The sequence below is a fragment of the Lipophrys pholis genome (genome assembly GCF_963383615.2).
Source record: "Lipophrys pholis genome assembly, chromosome: 9".
In the NCBI taxonomy this organism is placed as follows: domain Eukaryota; kingdom Metazoa; phylum Chordata; class Actinopteri; order Blenniiformes; family Blenniidae; genus Lipophrys; species Lipophrys pholis.
In genome coordinates, this window is record NC_137639.1 from 26,638,001 (window position 1) to 26,658,682 (window position 20,682).

The 20,682-nt window shown below is 39.6% G+C and overlaps 3 protein-coding genes across 3 annotated transcripts; 1 reads left to right on the forward strand and 2 right to left on the reverse strand.

Annotated features, from left to right (window-relative positions):
- Positions 1–161: 161 nt before the first annotated feature.
- LOC308114696 (TBC1 domain family member 15) lies at positions 162–6,669 on the reverse strand. The gene is made up of 11 exons (XM_080471786.1): positions 6,487–6,669; positions 6,181–6,385; positions 4,309–4,494; positions 4,061–4,179; positions 3,141–3,244; positions 2,637–2,704; positions 2,366–2,512; positions 1,473–1,563; positions 1,209–1,357; positions 982–1,123; positions 162–869 (listed from the first exon to the last, which is right to left on the reverse strand). The coding sequence occupies exons 2-11, from the start codon at positions 6,377–6,379 to the stop codon at positions 698–700; spliced, it is 1,377 nt and encodes a 458-aa protein (XP_080327912.1). The 5' UTR covers positions 6,380–6,385; positions 6,487–6,669; the 3' UTR covers positions 162–697.
- A 1,450-nt stretch (positions 6,670–8,119) lies between these two features.
- On the forward strand, positions 8,120–10,523 carry LOC308114905 (uncharacterized protein). The gene is made up of 8 exons (XM_080472164.1): positions 8,120–8,348; positions 8,437–8,805; positions 8,898–8,933; positions 9,059–9,100; positions 9,199–9,295; positions 9,405–9,479; positions 9,603–9,681; positions 9,788–10,523. Exons 1-8 carry the CDS (start codon positions 8,279–8,281, stop codon positions 9,860–9,862), a joined length of 843 nt encoding a protein of 280 aa, XP_080328290.1. The 5' UTR covers positions 8,120–8,278; the 3' UTR covers positions 9,863–10,523.
- Positions 10,518–17,303, reverse strand: LOC308114904 (B-cell receptor CD22). Its single transcript, XM_080472163.1, has 9 exons — positions 17,097–17,303; positions 16,604–16,966; positions 15,126–15,416; positions 13,291–13,545; positions 12,949–13,209; positions 12,763–12,850; positions 11,942–12,031; positions 11,735–11,804; positions 10,518–11,658 (listed from the first exon to the last, which is right to left on the reverse strand). The coding sequence occupies exons 1-9, from the start codon at positions 17,143–17,145 to the stop codon at positions 11,632–11,634; spliced, it is 1,494 nt and encodes a 497-aa protein (XP_080328289.1). The 5' UTR covers positions 17,146–17,303; the 3' UTR covers positions 10,518–11,631.
- Between the last annotated feature and the right edge of the window lie 3,379 nt (positions 17,304–20,682).

Here is a 20,682-nt window from a genome sequence, read left to right on the forward strand (position 1 = left end):
TGTCTCAAAGGAATTTAAGTTATTTTGCATTCCGACATATTGAATTAAGTGTCACATGTTTGTATTTAATTTAACTTATGTTGTGCAGGCATTCCTCAGTAAGCAATTTACTGCGACCCTTCTTTATGTTGTGAGATGAATTAAAAAAAAAAAAAGTGACTGAATGTTACAACATAAACATAATCTTTATTTTATTGAGGTAAAGTGTGTCCATTTGTATATATTATACGTATCTTCAATTCTCTACCCAAGACACATTTGTGCAATACGTTTTTCTTCCCCTTTGGTGCATGACGCTTCTTCCACAGCTCATCTATTCATATTACACAGGCCTCTCTGACACACACACCAGCTGGTCTTAAATATAACTGCAGTTTGTTGCTGAAGGCACATGTTGCAACACACCACACCCTACTGTTTACTCACTGCCTGCAGCTGAATGTTGCATAACATAAAAAGTCAAAAACTCCCTGTCTGAGGTAAGAAAATATTAATCTTACAGTTTTCATATTCATGTTTCTTCAGTACGGCACAGAAAACTATTCACAGTAAACGTCAGCTAACTTTAACACAGTAAAAACCTGAAAATACAAGATTCCTGCCTAATATAAACATCATGTGTCGGAGGTGATTTGCTAAAAAAAAAAAGAAAAAAAAAAGTAGTGATAGTCTGTGAGAACACTCATTTAAACATTTCCTATTGTTTTAAAACAAAAAGACTGCGGAGTTGGAATAAAAAGTCCCCATCTTTGTTCCTGTGTCCTCTGTAGCGCCCGTTCATGTAATCCCACGCACAGCTCTTACAGTAGTGGTACAAATGTTGCTCTGCATTCTTCAGGGTGCTGTTCAGGTCCAGTCTTCCTTGAAGGCTGCAAAATAAATACATTTTACAAACACATTCACACCGATTGACATACACCAGCTAAGTACACGTGCAGGGATTTGGTGGGTGTTTGTTGTTCTTTCAGCAAACCGACACACCTGTTAATAAACTGGATGAGCTGGACGTCGTCTCGGCACTGCAGCAGAGACTCTTTGTTCTCTAACAGGATGGCTGCACAGATGAAGAGCTCAAAGGTAAAGTCAGTGTTGATGGTCTGCAGCTCTGATTCCGAACTGTCATCTAGAAAAAAACATTTCATTTTAACACCTTATAATATAAGCAACTGCGACTTGCACTTTCCTTTTTTTTTTCCATTGTTGTTTACCTGCGCTGTATTTCCGTGCCAGTCTCTCCCGATAACGGGCTCGATCGACTTGTTGAGAAATGAGCTCCAGATGGTCACAACTCAGGATCTCAAACAAACGCAGTGCGTCACTGTGATTAAACTCTCTTTGGAAACCCAGCAGTAGCCACCTTAAAGGACAGTCAACACATGCACAGACACTCACTTACTCACAACGTGCACATAGAAATAAAATGTAGTCAATAACATAGAAAATGGTACATGCATTCATATTAATTTATGTACCTGTGGCAGAATGTAAAACTCTCCAAGCACTCATTGGCCAAATGAGTATAAAGTGGAGGGTCCAGCTCCTTTAACAGGGCAGCTTCCAGCTCTGTCATAAACACAAAGACACGTGTTGGCACTGAAATGCTAGATGTAGTAGTGAAAACATTTGATTTTCAAGGGTTTTGTTCCAGTTTGTCAGTTTTTAATCCAAATAGTTTAGTTCTTTTATCCCAGTACTTGTGCAAGAATATTTATTTGTTACAGTATTAAGACCTCAGTACCTAAATTTGACCACCAGAGGTCTCAATTCTTATTCTAATTAGGTGGGAAGAAATTTGATTTCACAATATACAAGAATTTATATATAGAATTGTTTTTATGCATATAGATCAGTGTGTATATGAATTAATAATCAAAATAGTCACATTGTCTTCATTCAACCATTTTATGTAATTTTCTTATTATTATTTGGGTGGTAGGATAAAGGCTGCAGTAGTGTTGGATTAGGCTGGATTATATCAGGAATTGTTTCTAGCATTTTCCTACATTAGGAAAGTTACACGCCACCACCTGTTACACCAAAAAGGACCATTCTCGATGTGAAGATGGGCAGAGATTCACTGTCTTCAACTTCAGAAAATTGTAAATACTGTGGTTATCCTACCGCCCTCTAATGTTACATGTTATCATTAACGTGGTCCTCTATCAATGTTTTTGAGATGTTTCACTCCTATCAATTTCAAAATGAGCTATTTACATTTCACATGTTTTTATTTCCCCCAACTAGGGAAAATGTTAATGTAATTACAAACATTGCTTTTTTTGATTTACATGTCATACAGGGTCCAAACGTTTTAGCACTGGGGTTGTGTGTTAAAAAACGACAACAAACAAACTGATGTAGAAACCTATTTTTCTGTGCAGGCCGTCCACCATGAAGTCCCTGGAGAACTTGTCCATGTAGCAGGAAAAACTCCAGAAAGTGTCGACCTCACAATCGAGAACCTCCAGGAAGCGGCTGCACAGGTCATTCATTCCCTGGGCGTAGCTCACCTCTGGATCGGCACACAAAGCAACTGGTTTGGCAACCGTGATCTCAAATGACACAACAGGCAGCCTCCAAATATGTCTGATTTAGTCACTCAGTGAACTTCGAAGGAGCTTATTAAGATTGTTTACCTGGGTGAAAAGCAGCGTAAGTGATGAGGATATTTCTCAACACCAAAAGATTTCCTAAACCTTCATTCCTGCAGACATTCAGACAATTACTGTTGATGGAATCAAGGCAGAGTCAGATAAATACTAAATAGATCTTGTAAATGTGTCTGTATTAAAGTGAACAAATAATAGGGCTAATACAGCAGATCATGATTTAATCTTTCAGCTGCTCGGTTGCCTGGATGTTTACTCTCACAACCTTAATGTCAAGAGTCAGCTCTCACGTTTCATGCAGCGTTTCTCCACCCGAGTTCCTTTAAAACATGTAGGGAACCCCGTCCCGCATGTTTTAAATATCCTCTCACTACAACACCCAGGAATCAAATCAATAAGTCATCAAATGCTGGGCCTGATCCAGGCTTGTTTATGTGACTCAGAACAAAGGTCCTTCTACACCAGGATTGGGGAAACAGACACCGTCTCTGGGCGAATCCAACAAACAGTAAAAACCTGACAGTGACTTACTGGTAAAAGCTCAGGTCTCTGTTGGTCCGGGGCACGTCCTTGTCGATGATCCGAATGGCTTCCTGCAGCTCACTCCGCTCAAATGTGACCCGCTCAAACAAGATCTGTTGAATAATGCAAATATACAGACACACATGGTTGACCACACGTTTGAGTTCATCCACTTCATTGAATTATAGCTTTCTGCTGTAATCACAAAATGCAAAATGAGCTCTTTCACAAAACTACAAAACACCACAAACAAAAAGCCTTTACATGGTTGTTTTGAAACTTGCTTTTAAATAGCCATGTAAGTATGTTTATGTTTTATCGAACCGGTGTCACTAGTTATAAAACTTTTATCAGATATAGTCTCTTTCAGCCCTAAAATATGGGGCAATTTCTCCCTCCAACAAACCCACAGGTACCAATGAAGTCACTTTGGACTTTGAACTTTGTTGAACTGTGTCTAGCCGTTGTTTTTGCTTCTGGTCATTTTATGATGATGGTTTTCTTTGTGTCGGTAAGGACTTTAATTTTATCTAGGTGCATTGCGCCTTTTATTTCAACTTTACTTCCGATGGCGACAAAATTGTTTTGGTGAAGTTGAATATATTACCATCACTATGTCAACGTGTTTGTGTTGATCTGGACTCACACTCGAAAACTAGTTGAACATCTCAACTACAACCGGGAGCTCAAATGACGCAACAGCAAATAAAACAACAAACGATTTGTTCAAGTAAGTTAGATCCCGTAACGTCATTTCCATAGACACACAGCTTCAAGCTGCTTGCAGCTTAAAACCCGACGAAATCCTCGAAGTAGACTGAAAGAATTCGAAGCAACACAAGAAATTGAGGAATTAATTAATGAAACAAAAATGTATTATTCAAATACATAGTTAAGCGTCATCCTAACATGTATTTAATGGATCTGACCTGCGCTTGAAGCTTCAAAAAAGCCAGTCTGTCCCGGAGAGCCTCCGACTGTTCCTGGGTCTGCTGCTGAGTCTGAGCCTCCCTCTGGTCAAAGTACCGCACTGCTGCCACCATCGCAGCTGAGGCATGAAATAGAAATAACTTGCTTTTATTAAAGAAAAAAAAAAAAAAAAAAGAGTGAAAGCTGCTAAACAAAGAAAGAAAAAACAGAGTTCACAGTTTCCCTTTGTGAACCAATCCGTCTATACCATCGCTGCCGTTCTGCTGAATCTGCACGGCCGACGGGAGAAACTGCTGCCACTTCTTCTTCATGACCCGGTAACGGACGACTGCCTGCTCCTGCAGCAGGGAACGCTCCAGAGCTGTGGTGCCGCACGGGTACATCCCGAACAGGAATCTCCACACCAGGCCACGCTCGGAGGGAGACACACCACCTGGAAGAAAATCAAAAAAACAACTTTGTTTTCATGGAGGTTCTCGAAGTGTAGCTTTAACGTGAACTCTAAAGGTAAAATAAAAAAAATACTCTTCTTGTGCTAGTTAGAGTCTTTGTGTTTGTACTTTTACTTTGTTTTTTAACCAAATCGAGACTTTTGCCTTTTACTCTTCCAAAGAAATCTATGAAAAAAGAGGTTTTTCCTTTTGCCCCAGGGGAGGCCCACTCCACTCTTTGTTCTGACTCAGAATAAGAACAACTACAGTGAAGCGACCCTGAAAGGATCCAGCAAGAACAGCAGGAACTCTCATTGAAAACACTGCTGAGTAACATTTTGTTCAATGTGAAGTGTTTTCTGAAATGTTTAATGAGAAGACTCACTTCAATCAGTGAGCTTCATGTTGGAATGTACTTAACGGTCAGAAAGTCACAGAAGGGGGTGGATTTGTTCCATTCCTGCTCAAAGACGATAGATGTGATGTGACGCTAAACCCTGGGGTTAGACCTTAATTAGCGCCAGAAGCCAGACTACAACCACCATGATTGTGTGTCTTTCTAGACATATGACGGTGAAACCACTAATTCACAGGCAGCTTCATATTCGATCTTATTGTGGAATATTGCAGAATTTAGTTTTTCGTATTTCATCCCATGTGATGTAGTCCCACCGGCTCCATAAATGGTGTGTGTTGTCTTAGCACAGTAGTCACGCTGCAGCCCTTTACTCCAGGGGGTCTGAGAGAGAAGAGAATAAGTGTTTTTTTGTTGTTTTTTTTTAAGTGAATAGACAAACTGTGTATGTGAAAATGTCCTGAAGCAAAGAATCACTTGACTCATTTCTGTTCTGTTCAATATTTACTGGAAGATCTGAGAGACCAGTCATAAAACATGCTAAATCCTTTATTAAACATCCACGTACAGCAAAAACAAGCATGAGATTATGTTTCTACATTATATTCAAGCTGTCCTGAAGACCCCTGGGAATATTCTACAAATTAAGAAATTTGACTGTTGTGTTTGGTTCACGGTAATCCGTGTACTCCATCAGGAAATGTGTGCCACAGATCCAGGCTGCCTTCATATCAGTGTCCAGACACAATAATCTTTCTAACATGAATATTAACTGGATTACCTCAGGATTATATGAGATTTCTGCTTGGACTATTTTGACCACACAATCTTTGACGTCTTGATGTTAAATGGTGTCAATCATAAATAATAAAGTGCTATAATTTAAACAAATCTCAACCAGTTATGCAGGACCACTGGATGCCATCTGATTAGACCCGGGGTGTCAGACATTAGACCGACCCGCAAGAGGCTCCAATCCGGCCCAGGAAGTGACCAGCAAATTGAAAAAAAAAAAAGAAATCATTTACTTTTTTTTTTTAACAGTTTGTCAGGATGAGTTTGTAGAAAAATATGCAGAAAGCAACAGTTAGAGGAGTTTTGCACCAGAACATATCAATAAAATTGAATTGTAATAATTTGTGGTACTAATTTTAAAAGATTAAAAAAAAAAAAAAAAAAAAAAGACTTTTAAGTAAAATTCTTAAGGTTATTATACCACTATTTTTTTTTTTTTTTTTTTTTTAAACAGTTCCGACCCACTCAGGATGACACTGGACTGGATGTGGCAACTGAATTAGAATGTGTTTGACACCCCTGGATTAGAAAGACAGACCATTTTTGAAGATATGCATCCTCAGCCTGGACTCGTCCACCCTCCCCTCTGCGTCCATGACTCCCGGTAAGGTGAGGCGCGCTCCGGACAAAGCGGGGGCGCTGATCGGCGCCACGGTGCGCACGGAGCTCGGGGAGCTCGGGGAGCCCGGTGACGGTCCTCCTCCCGCAGACTGCCCTGGATTACTTAGATCCTCCATCCACCTCTGCAGATTTCACCATGCACATGCCGGAAATAAACGTTGCTCCGTTCAGGACAACACCACACAACAGATTACCATCATATCCTTGTTGGTGCGTCTCTTACCAGTCACCATGTCCTTCTTCTTCTTCTTCTTCTTCTGCGAGCTGCAGCCGGAATCAGAACTTATTCTAGCTGGGTCAAATCCTTCATGGATCACTAAATTACTGTCAGGAAACCATTCCCACCTCTGTTGACCGAGCCGCCAGGAAGTCATATGACTGCACCTTTCAGATCCGTTTGGCCCACATTCCTCCAGGTGGAGCCTGGGCTCCTGAGCAAAGTTCAGCATGATGGACGCCATCTAGTGGTTCTACCCAGCAACAACAACAGCCCGTTTCCCCATCACATTCCACCACCCAGAGGGCAAAACATGTCAGGAGTGTACAGTTTTCCAGACCCGGGGTGTCAAACACATTTTAGTTCGGGGGTCACAAACAGCCCAATTTCATCTTGAGTGAAAACCGTTAAAATATTACCATAAACTACCTTTAACGTCACACTTGAAAGTTTTTTTTCTTTGTTGTGGTGCACCGTATGCGTCATGAAAATGCCTATGTTTTCACCAAACCAAATAGTTACTGCTGAAAATGACCGCAATCTCAACATGAAGCCAATTTGAATGAGACAGTCTGGTGCAAAAAATACAGTGATATGTCCCAAAAGCTTCTCCTATGGCTGTGGCATTATGGGTGTTTTTACAAACTCACCCTGACGGCATTGCTTAATATGTTACGTTTACTTAAAAACAATAAATCAATGAATACTAAGCATTTAGAACTTAATTTATCATGATTTATTCTTCTTAATGGCTGCCGACTGAGGAATACTTCACCAAATGAAATATTTCCTTTCGATCTGGTCTCTATTAGAAATTCAATGTCAGCGAGGGGGAAGTAGTGTTTCTTAATGATGGAGTTCAAAGAAAACATTCCCGAATGACACTGAAGTTGCTCCGCCTTCATTGCTCTGGCAACAAAGTTTTCTGGTCATAAATTTGTACATGAAGTTCGTATAATTTTGACTATGCTGGCAGGCAGTGGACACAATATTATTAGGTTAATCTAAGTGGAATAGATGTTGGCAGCAAAAGGAAGCTTTTCGCCCCCTTTTATAATACTTTCACTCAAGTTACAACACACTTACCAAGAATGTTACAAAATAAAGGTCACTCCTCCTTTAACACAAAGTTGACCTTTTTTTTACATCTGTCTCATAGTTGTGCAATCAACAGCAGATCTGTTAGTGAAACATACAACTTTAAAAATGACATTATTACATTATTTCATGTTAATGAAGCTTTATCAACGTAGAAAATACATACACTGACTAACTTAATAGTATCCCAATGTTTCGAATAAGTATACAGCTGCAACTGTCTCATGCATTTAATAAATGATAAATTTAACTTTTACTACAGGCTGACACGTGCCATGCTATTAGTTGTATCTCCAGGGATACAAATCCTCTTTCACTCCGTGATCAGTGCCGTGGGAGTGTCAGTGGCTATGGGATGTGTGGAAAACTCCAGATTTTCAGCAAATTTTGTAAGAAACTATCATCTGTTTTATGTCAAAATTCAGAAGCACAAGTGGTAAGATTTATTTATCTGTTTTAAATTGGCTTGAAAATCCTCAAACAACTTTAATGTGGCCAAAGTTTTCTGATCAGGCTTCCTCTTTTTTTTTTTTTTTGGTTCATTCAACGTGACAATGCAACAGGAAACACACGCAACACAAATTTCGCATCAGTGTCAAAATCTAATCTGATACCAAGCACAGTGAGTTTCCTCGGGTCTCACAGCGAGTACTTCATGCAGTAACTGTTGGCTAGTTTGACTCAGGAACGGTTGTTTTAGATGCAGCCGCCAGTGTTGATTGAGTTTAGCCTCATACTGATCGTGGTCTCAGAGGGTCTGAACACAAAAGGTGAGTGACGTTTTGAGATGATGCGTTCAGCCAAAATTCCATTCTAACATTTGACAGAATTTCTGATGTGATTTGGTTCCGAGCGCAGAGCCGAAATGGCATATTAATGTCAGACGAAGATATCAAGAAGAGCCAGGTTCGAACGTGATCATCCAGTGCAACTTCACCTACCCGAAGGTGCACCACACCAACGATGTGAAAGTCTACTGGAAAACCAAAGGCACGAGTATCTGCAGCAAGGGTGACAAAGACCAGCAGGCGTTTGTTTTTCACACCAACAAAACATGTGAGCGCGACGATTTCAGAGGGAGGACAAAGCTCATTGGGAAACCCGCCAATGGAAATTGCACACTCCAGATCCTGAACGTCACAAAGAATGAACCCGAAATCTACGTGAGAGTTTTGGCAAAGGACAACTACAGTTTCAAGAACGATACTGTCTCCATTTCAGTAAATGGTTGGGATTTCCGTAAAGGTTCTTTCATTATGATTCGATCCAAACTAACATGTGGAGAAAATAGTAATCCCTGCTTGATGTATGTCTTCCAGGTAACGCAGCAGTCACCTCTGGCAAGGATACAAACTGTAAGTCTTGATCACTTCATTTCATTCTTTACCATTATGCTTTATGTAATTCCATCAATAGTCTTATTCAAGAAACTTCTCCCGAGTACAATCTATTACAACTACAAACTGTTCACACTCCACAGATATCACGGATCCCTCGCTTTCCACAACTGAAGCCAATGAAAGTAAGTCCGCACACGGTCTGTTTCTCCAAACACACGCCGACTTCGCAGCTTCTGAAATGACGATATTCTTTTTTTTTTCTTTTTTTTTAACCAAAAAGATCAGAAGGAGAAGATAATGTACACGGCCATCTTCATACCAGTCGCTGTGATCGTTCTGCTCCTTGCTGGGATTTTAATCATCATGAAACACAAAAGGTGTCAATATATAAAAAAAAGAAATCTTTTTGAATTAAATGCTGAGCGAGTTCTGTGTGATGTGTACCTTTCCTCACACACGTCTAACATCGATATTCTTTCCTGGCAGGTCAAAGTCTTTCACCAGAGAGGAGTCTGGCTATTATGCAAACTTCAGCAGAGCCTCATCAGACACCCCCCAAACGTTCGTTTCATGACTGAGTTTTATAAATTTATCCAGATTTGTTTCTTCATTCAAGACAACATGTCAACGGATGTTTGTTAAAGTAGAATCTAAGCTGGTTCCTTTGGTACTTTCTCTTTTCAGGATGCCACCTGACATGAAAGTAGAACAGACGCTGTCCAAACCAAAAGTCATCGACGAACCTGTGTACGTCAACCTTGAGGTACAAAACTAACGCTTATGTGACTTTTGGTGTCGCACGTATTTGGAGTCCTAAAAGTCTGTGACAAAATAGCAGAAGGTAACTTCAGTGTATTTTCACTTTACAGGTCCCAACAACTGAAATGCCCCAAGGCTCAGATCACCCCGACCACATATACGGAAATGTCGATTATTCAAAATAGTCATTAAAAAAAATGCCTGTAAAAACTGCAGATCGTCATCCTTTGTGCTTGAAGTCATTCTTTTGTTTTACATAGGGAGGGAATGTTCTCCTCTTTGTGAGAACACAAGCCTTAGAGTGGATGCCTAAAGGGTTCAAAAGTTGTTTTATTTCAGTTTTTTTTTTTGGTCTATTTATTTGCAAATTTTTCTCCTAGATTGCCTCCAATGTAAAAGTGACATATATATATCTAGTATTTATCAAACACTGGCTAACATGCCTACCCCCACTCTCATAGGTTCTGGTTTCCAAAGTCTGCCCTGGAAGGTGTATCACTTGTTTTCTTTGACATGTCAAAGTGTGAATTTCTGGTGTCAGAGCCTGTCGACACCAGAGACACAGAAAAAGATAGTTGGCATTTCGCTCTTTGATTTGATAATCCCTTCTTTTTTTACAGTACGTCTGATAAAATGTGATGAAACAGATGCTTTCCTCTGACTTATGATCTACAGTAGAGGTGTGAAACACTTTTCAGGTCAGGGCCCACATACAGCCGTGGGTGATTAAGTAGTGACATAATGACCTTTACATTCAAACTTTAGAGTTAAATATATATATATATCTTTATGTGTGGTGTTGCTTGTAATGGGATGCACAATTTAATAAAGCTGAAATGTGATTGTAGTTGCTTTTTAATTCTGATTATGGGACAGTGGCACACACACACACACACACACACACACACACGTTACCATAATTTTAGTGGTATATTATAAATAATACATTTTCAAATTTTTATTGCATTTTCTTCATTCCAGTTCATGTAAGACTGTCAACTTTAAATTTATCAAGACTCACAAACATCTATCTTCTGTGTATATGATTTTCTTTATGGTTACAAGTTAAAGCACCAGTGGATGAGGTGTGAGCGGTCCGTTTCTGCCCTGGCATCTGATAACCTTTTCATTATCTATGTATTATACCGCCAATGAATTACATCATGTCTTTAGCAACCTAAAGTGCTCTGTTCATTTTGGCTTCATGTTACATTAAACTGAAATATTCTAGTCACTAGAATATTTCAGTATGATGTGATATATGATATGATATTGAATCATTTCGACTGTTTAACATTGTTTTTAGGATTCTGATTATTTGATTACCAATTAGAAATATTGACAGCAATCAGGTTTAGCCTGTCTTCTCATTTTTTTAAGTATAATTTTGAAAAATATGTATGAAATAACTCAGTCCAGTCACACGTGTTTCATAACAAATTTAGGAATATCCTCCTCTTATTAAAATCCTTATTCAATTTCAGTATTTGTTGAACTTTGTGTGTAGTGTTGGTTTTGATGCACATGTTAATGCTTTCCTTGTAAAATGTGCAATAGCTTCAGTACACTTATCTGTGGTTCATGGTGGTGACCAACTTCCTTTTTGTCTTCCTGTTGATTTAAACTCATACATTAAAAATAAAAATGACAAATAATGCTGCATCCCACGTAGAAATACAACATATTTGACCAAACATTTGTGTCCTCAAGAGCTGCACTTAAAAAAACCCTGAAAAACTGCACTTAAAAAACAAAAAAACAACAACAACATGTTTTGGATAAGAGATGCAAATGCAAATGCAAATGCAAATGCATTCATTTCAATCTTTCTTGTGACATACAATCACTTTTACAACAAAACAAAACAGATTTTTACGATAGAATAAAAAAAAAAAGTGATTTATACAAAACATGGCATGTGTGCAACTTCCTGATTGTTCTTCATCCATCTGAGTTACACGTTGGCATATATTGCTTCAACCTGAAAAGAAAAAGAGAAAACAATCAATTTGATGTTTGCATACCATAAATATCACAATCAGAAAAACTGCACTCACCTCAATGTTATCATAAATGTGATTATTGGCAGAATACCTTGAACTTCTTAAGTCGTCACAAGCCTCTTTTCTGCAAAAAGCAGGGAAATATTTACTTTAATTTGCAGATTAAGTCCTCCTACAATCTTCCCTGGCCTTAAATTTATTTTGTCCTTGGAAGGAAATATTGTCTTAATCTTTTTTGTAAGATGATTTGCATCACTGAACCTTTTTGTTGTGACATATTGAGGGAGGGCTACAGCTTTTTCTGCCCACACGATACTCATGTTGGATGAAGTTTCTCTCTGTGTCCCCCTGCTGACAGAAATATGAAAGAAAAAAGTTGTGAGGTTTTTTTTTTCCCTTTACATCCCTGAAACTGAAATTTAATTTCACAAAACTGCCTGTGATAATTTGTTTTCTTTTTCTTTTCAACATATTTTTCTGCTAAGTCGGACATCCATCAAGGACATAAGGGAATAAAGAAAACAAAAAAATAAAAATAAGTATATATCCTTATTCTAAGTCTGCATTTATAAACTTCTAAAAGCTATAGTCTTTACAGACGATTTAAAAATGAAAACTATTCTCTATACGGAATTCATGGGCGACATACAGCCAGATTTAATCTTGATGGGCCCAACCAGGGAAACTAGTGGCATTATGACCTTTAAATTTACACTTTAAAGTTAATATGAAAGCATGAAAATGTCTATATTTTTTCAACACCAAAGAATTACTACAATTTCAACATAAAGCCAATTTTGACATTCAAACATTTCCTTTCCGTCTTCTATCTATTTTGACCCGGGGGGGCCTTATGTCTGACACCCCTGCTCCATAATAGTTTAGCCACATTAATTTTAGACTGTAGAGCTTCATCTAGTAGTACATGAATATTTTGTTTAACTGGAAAACCACATTCATGATCAACATAGTAAACATGAAAGTCATATTTAAAATGAATCTCGATGTGCCTTAATTTTATCTTGCTTTAATTAGGTAAATTTTTCAGATAGTACGAGATGTAAAATGTTTTACTGTCTTACCATATTTTAACTCCTGCCACTGCTACTAAAAGTGTCACCAAAACCACCACAGCAGCTCCGGCGGCAATGAAAACCGTTCGCATCTCACCTGTACAAGAAGATGTTTAACAGTTAAGTCTTTTTTTGTTTTTTTTCATTTGTCATTGTACAGTCAGAACGATAGACACTAATAACTGACATCCGTACTGTTAACAGGTAGAGAGAGCGTGAGGTTGGTGTTTCCCTGTGAGTTGCTTGCCAAGCAGTGTACAAACTTCGAGGAGCCAAAGTCTGCCTGCAGAGTCCAGAGGGTGAGAGAACCGTGCGTCTCCACTTTGCTGCTCTGCAGGATTTGGTCGGCGAGGACGAAATGGACGGTGCTGCGAGGGCTGGACTCTACGATGCACACACACGCCACCGTGTGACCTTCTGTGGAGCAGGAGGAGGCCGTCATAATCTCAGGGGGATCTGCAGCGACAGGGAAATGCAGTTAGAAGATATTTCACATGCTTGAGTGTTGGATCGTGTCCCGAATGATTTTTAACCTACACAGCACGTCGAGCTGCACATTGCTCGATTTGGCTCGCCCAATTTCGTTGATGGCCAGACAATATAAGGCTCCCCCAGTGTGTCTGGAGACGTTTGTCAACATGTAGGTTCTCCCTTTGTGTAGCTGAGCGCCGGTTCCATTGTGCCACTCGTAGCTGCTGACGGAGGGATGGGCATCGCTGGAGCAGCTCAGACGCACTGTTTCCCCCTCCTTCACGTCCGGCCTGTATTCAACCTTCACATTCACAGGAGCGTCTGTGTACAAACATCAGGTCACGTCGTGAGCTCAATTCAACAGTTCATGAGAGTTGAAACTGAAAACATGAGGGATTCACAGAGTTAACAACATCCTGGAGGGGAATACTTCATGTATACCGTAGCTTGGTCGTAGCTTGGTCGTAGCTTGATCAGGCTTTGAAAGCTCAGACTCATGCGATAAACAGACTGAAAAGTACGCAAGACGCGATTCTTGAACGTTTACGCGGAATGGAAACCGACTTGGAGAAATTCAGAGCTCTGCTGGAACGCTAAAAATGGCCACTGATTTGGAGCAGCATGGAGACCAGAGACACTCGAGGACGACAGAAAGCTGAAGTCGTCCCGACCGAAAACAAATCTCATCTACATTCAGATTCCCTCAGACGTCCAGACGCGAAGGCTGGGTTGTTTTCCTATTTCTCCTGGATGTGATTGTTAAAACGAAGGCCCTGTCCTTCCCTGATATCTCCTCACACCCGCCCCACTGGGAACTTGTCTCTGATCAGAACTATCCAAGACGTCTCACAACATCAGATGCTGGACTGACACTGCAGAAATAAGCAAACAGTATGGCTTCACCGCGTCCGATGGCCCCGTCCCCCCCTCCCACGCAGACGCAGCTCGCTGCGCGCCCTTAAAAGTGGCAGTGCGCTTGACCCCCCTCCCTCCGGCGGTGAGCTGCAAATCCACCCCCCCCATACCCACATGTGCTTGTACCGAAGATATGTTGTAACCTGTGTTGACGCTTTAAATGTGCTGAGGTGTTTTTTTTTCCTAATTACAAACTAATTACCCTTAGAGCACAGTCTGAAATCTGCCTTTTGTCTCCTCTTCTCACCTCATGTTGTCTGTCTTTCCCCAAGCCTTATATGCAATTTCATTGTACTTGTACTTGTACTTGTACTTGTACTATCTATCTATCTGAAATGAAATGAAATGATACAGAAACAATAAACATAGGAACTAATTGATTGACTGACTGACTAAAGTTGACCAAAGTGGGTCAGGTTCTGTTACCAAACAATTCACTGTTCTTCATGACAAACTCCTCCTGTATATAACAGACAGAAATGACAGTTTTTCCACTGCAGATGAGCAGGCAGTGACGCCGAATCCCATGACAGTGACTGAACGTGCTTCAACGAGCTGGAAATGTAAAATAGCTTCTGAAGAATGGAGGGCGTCAAACACATTTTAGTTCAGGGGCCACAAACAGCCCAGTTTCACCTTAGGTGTGCCTGACTGGTAAAATAATGGTATAATAACCTGTAAATTTAATCTTTGAAATGAGTAGACCTGATGAAAATGTCGACATTTTCTCAAAACCAAATAATCACAAGTGGAAATGAATTACTAAAGTCTCAACATGAAGCCAATGGAACCTTCTGGTAAATACATTGAAATGTCTCCTAAAGCCGCTGCATTAAGCATGATTGTATAAACTCACCCTCACCCTGAGGTAAGCAAGCATCACCAATATCTCAGCTCGAGTCTCACTGCTGTCTTGTGTTTTCCACCTTTCTGCTATTTTGCTTATGTTTTGGGTTTTTTCTGTTTTTGATGCATATTACACCTACATTTCACTGATAGGATCTTGAATGTCTCCTGATACTGCCCTCCTCTATATCTGACGCTGCACTGGAGGGGCTTCCTGTGATCGGTGCGGCTGGGGTGAAAGGTCAGAGTGGATGTTGCCTCCCACTGGCCGTTGCCAAGCTGCTGCGACTGAAGCCGGGTCTCTCCGCACCGACTCCAGGTGAACTGGGGCGGAGAGGCGGGGCAGGAGTGGGACACGGAGCAGGATGCCGACACAGCTTGACCCTGCTTCACCTCCTCCTCCACAGAAAACCTGATGGGATTTGGTGCGCCTGTGGAAACAAGAGCGATGAGTGGCAAACTTAAAAACCCAAGTCTGGTAGAGTGTGAATAAGCGAGAACATTTCCGGCAAAAATAACAATGTTATGTCTTATGAATAAAGCTCTCATGCCTTCCCTTTAAATAAGAGTGGCTACAATGAGAAGAAAAACTTAAAGATATGAGACTAAGACATGCTTGTTCACAATTATATGTGTAATGTATATCCACAAAGCAGACATGAATACATACATACAAAGAAATGAAGAGGAAATGTATGTTTCCTGTTAAATGCGTGTGATTTCCACCAATCGGATTCAGCTCTGGTTTTATATATACAGCAGGGCTCAAACAGGAACTTCATACGGTATCTTTCTGTTTCCACAAAAGCACTTCCCCTTATTCTTTGGAGGAAAAAAAACAAAAGAGCGACACCTCAAGTATGGAAACCGTCAATAACATCTGACTTTAGATGTAAAACTATACTTCTCATGCATGTATGTAATTTCATGCAGGGGTATTTATAGGAAGGAACAAGCGGCATTTCACAGATGAGGAACTGAGCTTTGGAGGAATTTAACAAAGACAACCAAAGTTTTCCAATAAAAGACACGACGATAAGAACTATTTATCTCTTCCTTCTTTGTAACTTCAGGTCCTTGTGAGATGAATGTGACACGAATGTCAGTTTGATGTCAGTTTGAAAAAAATGTGATTATGAAATGTGAAACTTGTAGCAGGTTATTGCCACGTGCAACGTCGACGGGGTTTGTTTTTATGCATAACGCCCTTTTTTCTTCTGCCAGGATTCAAACCGGGTTCCCCCCACACTCCAAGTTAAGTGTCAAGTTAACCTGATGCACTGCCAGAGGGATTATTTTTGTTTTGTATGTATGTATGTATGTATGTATGTATGTATGTATGTATGTATGTATGTATGTATGTATGTATGTATGTATGTATGTATGTATGTATGTATGTATGTATGTATGTATGTATGTATGTATTCATTTATTTAATTAACATTTAAACCAATGGAAAAGTTCTAAAAGTAAAGTTATTATCATTCTTACTGTTTATATTTTCACTTATTGCTACATTGTAGTTGTAATTCAGTGTTGTAAAGTACCTGAATTATAGCAAAAGGCCAGTACTAATGAACAACTGATAATGAGAGGCACTTTGTTCATTCTTACTTACTGATTAATGAAATGGAGACTTTGTTGGCTTTGTAGGAAAACTTGTCAAAATCTGCAATTTCAACCCTGAAATGAAAAGGTCCCCGGTCACTTGCTTGAAGACGATCGATCATTAGAGAGCAGTTCTTGTGCCTGATGTCCCCCACGAGCGTCGTCCGATCCCGATACTGCTGCTGCACCTTAGACTCCACCGGGTGGAAGACGAGGTGACTTGTGTCATCCGTCCAGATCCCTGTGACCTCGGTGACCTTCCTCCCCGGATCTGGGTACTCAAACGTGCAGGGGATCACTACACATGACCCGAGCAGACCTTGAACTGTCGAAGGCACCTGAGCCGTCCACAATGAAGCTCCCGTTTGAATCGCTGCAGAAAATACACAAGAATATTACATCACCACAATAGAGAGGCGAAAAGTCCTCAAAACTGTTTGATTTAGCTTCTTCTGCACAATAGAAATTGCGGCTGATTCGACGCCGCACACGAAGGAGCTTACCTTTGGAGCACAGGTACAAGAAAACCAAAATGCACTTTATAGTTTCCATCTTGTCCTCTCAGCATCAGACCTGTGAACACAGTGACAGATGTGCTGCAGGGTGCTCACGATACCGTTTCATTCTGCCGAGAGGTGACTTATCCAGTTTCCATTCCACTTTGAATGATTCTGGTGTTGACTGTTACACACACAAATCTGACTTGTCTCATGCGCTCTGTGTGGGGAAGTCTTTTCTCTTACTCATCCACCCCTCACCTCTTTATTGCATTTATTCGGTCATGAAACAAGAAACAGCCTTTATCACAGCGTGAACCTGCTGCTTCCAGAGCGTTTTGGATATACACATTTGATTATCACTCAAATCCACAATATTTTCAAATTCCTTCAGCTTTTATCCGAGTAATTAAGTGTGATTAAGTGTGCAAAGATGCCTTGACCGTGAGTCTGCTCAGACACCACTGCCAGCACACATTGATAGTACACAGATGCAAGACAAAATACTGTTTTAAACCACATACCACATCCTGTTTTCCTGTAGGTTAATGTGACTCTCTCTCTCTCAGCTTCTAATTTAATAAGTAAGTTCTCGTATTAGTGTTATCAAACCAACTCAAAGCCTTCTGCTGAATTTAGTTGTTGCAAAAAGTCTATTTTGTATTGCAGGAGAGAAATTAGAGACGAAAAATGCGTTGCAGAGTGAATTCACTCTGCAAAAACACTCCTGCAGTATGTACACTATAATCTATAAATGAATAAGGTTATTATGATAACCTATCGAAAGATTTCCCATATATGAATTTGACCGTAACGGTAGAGATGATGTATGAATGATTCACAGAAACTTATGTGAGACTCATTAACACTTTGTTTCAAACGGTGTATTAATAACAATCGAGGTTTTTACAATATTAAATTTGCAAAGAGACATGGGAGAGGTTCAGCTCGTGCCACTTAAACACGACAGATCACTGAAGCAAAACGTGTTTTCAAGAAGAAATTAAAGGACAAACTATGAGAGACCAGTATGAAAGAATTCAGCATTTTATCTAACATAAAAAAAGAACATCATACAAATATATTGTATTAGTCACTTTTGTCTGAAAGTCCAAAATCTTAAATTATTAAAATTATTTTCGCTGTTTTAGCTTTTGCAGCCATTTTTAGCTGTTTTTAAAAAAAAAAAATTGAAAATTTTAACTAATTCAGGTAGTTTGGTTGTTCCAGCCATTTTGACCTTTGACCTTTAATTTCTAATCATGTTAGCCTTTTAGCCATTTTAACTGTTTATCCTGTTTTTGCAGAGTTTCAAAAATTTTACATACTTTTTTTTTTATATATATATACAAATTTATTTTTTAGCCGATCCTCCTCCTAACACTTTTTTGTCCTGTTTTTTAGCCTTTTTAATAATTTTAGCCTCGATAGTCTTTCTTGAAACTAAGCCAGTTTTACCCACAATAGTTTGTTCTAGCTGAGTCTAACTGGAACCCTGGACTTGAGAACATAACAAATGAACACAACTGTGAATAAAAATGAAAAGCCTTAAAGTTGAACGATCAATTTTTTTCACTGAAAATGAAAAGAGTGTCCAAACCCACACTACTAGTCAGCAATTTTTGTTACAAGCAGGCTATAAAATCATCAATGAAACAATCGACTTTGAAAAGTTTTTAAAACAGATGTGTGACAAAGTCATCAGAGAAACGTATACGTACATGCATATAAGTAATACAGGTGCAAAAGTGATAACAAAAAACATTTCACAGTTCGGTTAACAATGAGAAAAGAGTGTGTGTGTGTCAAAGTTTCAGTGTGAAGACAGGATTTCCCGCCCGTTAACTGTGTAAACATCTATTTTTAAAAAATGCAAAATAAAAAAAAATTAACAAGCCTTCTTATATCTGACCGAATGGACCATAACCAAGTGGCAACGCCTTTGTTTTTACATTTTGCTTTCATTTGAGAAGAAAAGGCTTCATCTCATGTTAACCCTGCGTTGTGGTTTCCCATCTCCGCTCACAAAGTTCACACCCTACTTGTTAAGATCTGCCCTCTGGATGAACTCCTTAAAGCCCTTGTATGGTGAAGTACCCAGGGGGGCAGTCACTGTCGGCCTCCGCGTTGAGCCTTCGCGGTGATTCAATAATTCACACGTCTTCTTCAGCATATGCAAGATTGAGCATCATGCCCCCGTTTGGGTAAAGATAGGCGCCCTCCTGCTTATCAAGGTCAACATAGCTGATCCTGTGAGGCAAGTGGATCCTTCTCACAGATAAACGTTGCTTTTCTTTCAGGCTCCACAGATCCTCTTCATCGCACGGCCAGAAGTCCAACAGCCTCAGCAGGTCCTCACTCCGGTGTCTGGAAGTTCCAGTCATAAGATTGACTGATGTTGAGTTGCCCATGATTGGGGCGGGCAATAAGCAAGTCTGTCAATGAAGCAGAAAATGTATCACACACTTGAGTTGTCAAATAAGAAAAACAACAAAAACAACAACACACATTTCACCAAGTCTTTACCTGGTTTGGGTGGAACGGAGCAAAACAATGTCGCTTCTGGCTGCTGGTTCGTCTGAAAATGATCCAGCGGCTCTAGTTTTAAAGACACTCAGGCAGACCCTGGTTGTGATCAAATGAACTATCAATTGTATTGTTTTGTTCTGAATTCAAACAAAAGCCGGTGATCGAAATCTCATCACTGCCGATTGTCTCAGTCAGTCCATTGGTGGCAATTCTCCTCCATTCACAGCCTGGCTCTGCTCCGGAGGCGTTTGCATACTTGAGTACCTTTAAATCTTCTGCTAAGTGCTTTTTTCACCACTTTGAGAAAAACTGATTGGTTTTTGCGCTTATCAGCTAAAATTGAGCAGTATTCATGAGACATTAGAATGATGAGATTTGTTAAGGCTTGTTTCCTCAACTTACAAAATCATTCAATAGAGTCCGGAGTCACAGAGACTATAACGACATCTTCAGTTTAGGTCCAACAATAATGACGACTGGAATTGATAACAGATTTTCAGATGGATTATAGTGCTATTAGAAGACATTGTTCCACATTTTGTCATTCTCACCTTATAGGACGGGGGTGGAAAACTGATTTTCCCAAAAGGCCACATAAAAAATAAAAGGATGAGACATAATTGACTTTTATTTTGTTCAATTAGAATTATCTCTTGATAAAAAGTTTGTTTTTGTTTTTCTACATGCATCAATTTGTCTTTCCCAGCCTTTGTTTGGAAATCATGATTGCGTTTTCCTAAAACTTGGCTTTAGTAAATAAGTCAATACTACTTAGACGCACTAATTTTGTGAGGTAACAATTGCTCTTTTAATATGCAAAGGAGTCTCTATTGTACTGCTTTTAATACCATTAAGTGACAATCACCCCTTCACACCTACTCAAAATCACTGATTACTAATGCAGACCCCGTATACCAACACAAGTGAACCAACGATATCTGTGTTGTGAAGGGATCACGTGAAACACTATATCGCTGCGACGCCCCCGATCCTATGTTATCTGAAAAATGTCTATTGAGTTTGATGAAATGTTTTTCAGATCTGGTAAAAGTATTTGTTGTCA

Excerpts from the sequence above, each read along its gene's own strand:
- LOC308114904 (XM_080472163.1), bottom strand. The coding sequence starts at position 17,145 with ATGGAAACTATAAAGTGCATTTTGGTTTTCTTGTACCTGTGCTCCAAA. Across the intron at positions 13,210-13,290 it reads TGTGCAGCTCGACGTGCTGT|ATCCCCCTGAGATTATGACG; the intron begins GTAGGTTAAAAA and ends CTGTCGCTGCAG. Across the intron at positions 12,851-12,948 it reads GCTCTCTCTACCTGTTAACA|GTGAGATGCGAACGGTTTTC; the intron begins GTACGGATGTCA and ends CTTCTTGTACAG.
- LOC308114905 (XM_080472164.1), top strand. The coding sequence starts at position 8,279 with ATGCAGCCGCCAGTGTTGATTGAGTTTAGCCTCATACTGATCGTGGTC. Across the intron at positions 8,349-8,436 it reads AGAGGGTCTGAACACAAAAG|AGCCGAAATGGCATATTAAT; the intron begins GTGAGTGACGTT and ends TTCCGAGCGCAG. Across the intron at positions 9,480-9,602 it reads TCATCAGACACCCCCCAAAC|GATGCCACCTGACATGAAAG; the intron begins GTTCGTTTCATG and ends TTCTCTTTTCAG.
- LOC308114696 (XM_080471786.1), bottom strand. The coding sequence starts at position 6,379 with ATGGAGGATCTAAGTAATCCAGGGCAGTCTGCGGGAGGAGGACCGTCA. Across the intron at positions 2,705-3,140 it reads AGAGACCTGAGCTTTTACCA|GAATGAAGGTTTAGGAAATC; the intron begins GTAAGTCACTGT and ends GAATGTCTGCAG. Across the intron at positions 1,564-2,365 it reads CGGCCTGCACAGAAAAATAG|AGCTGGAAGCTGCCCTGTTA; the intron begins GTTTCTACATCA and ends TGTTTATGACAG.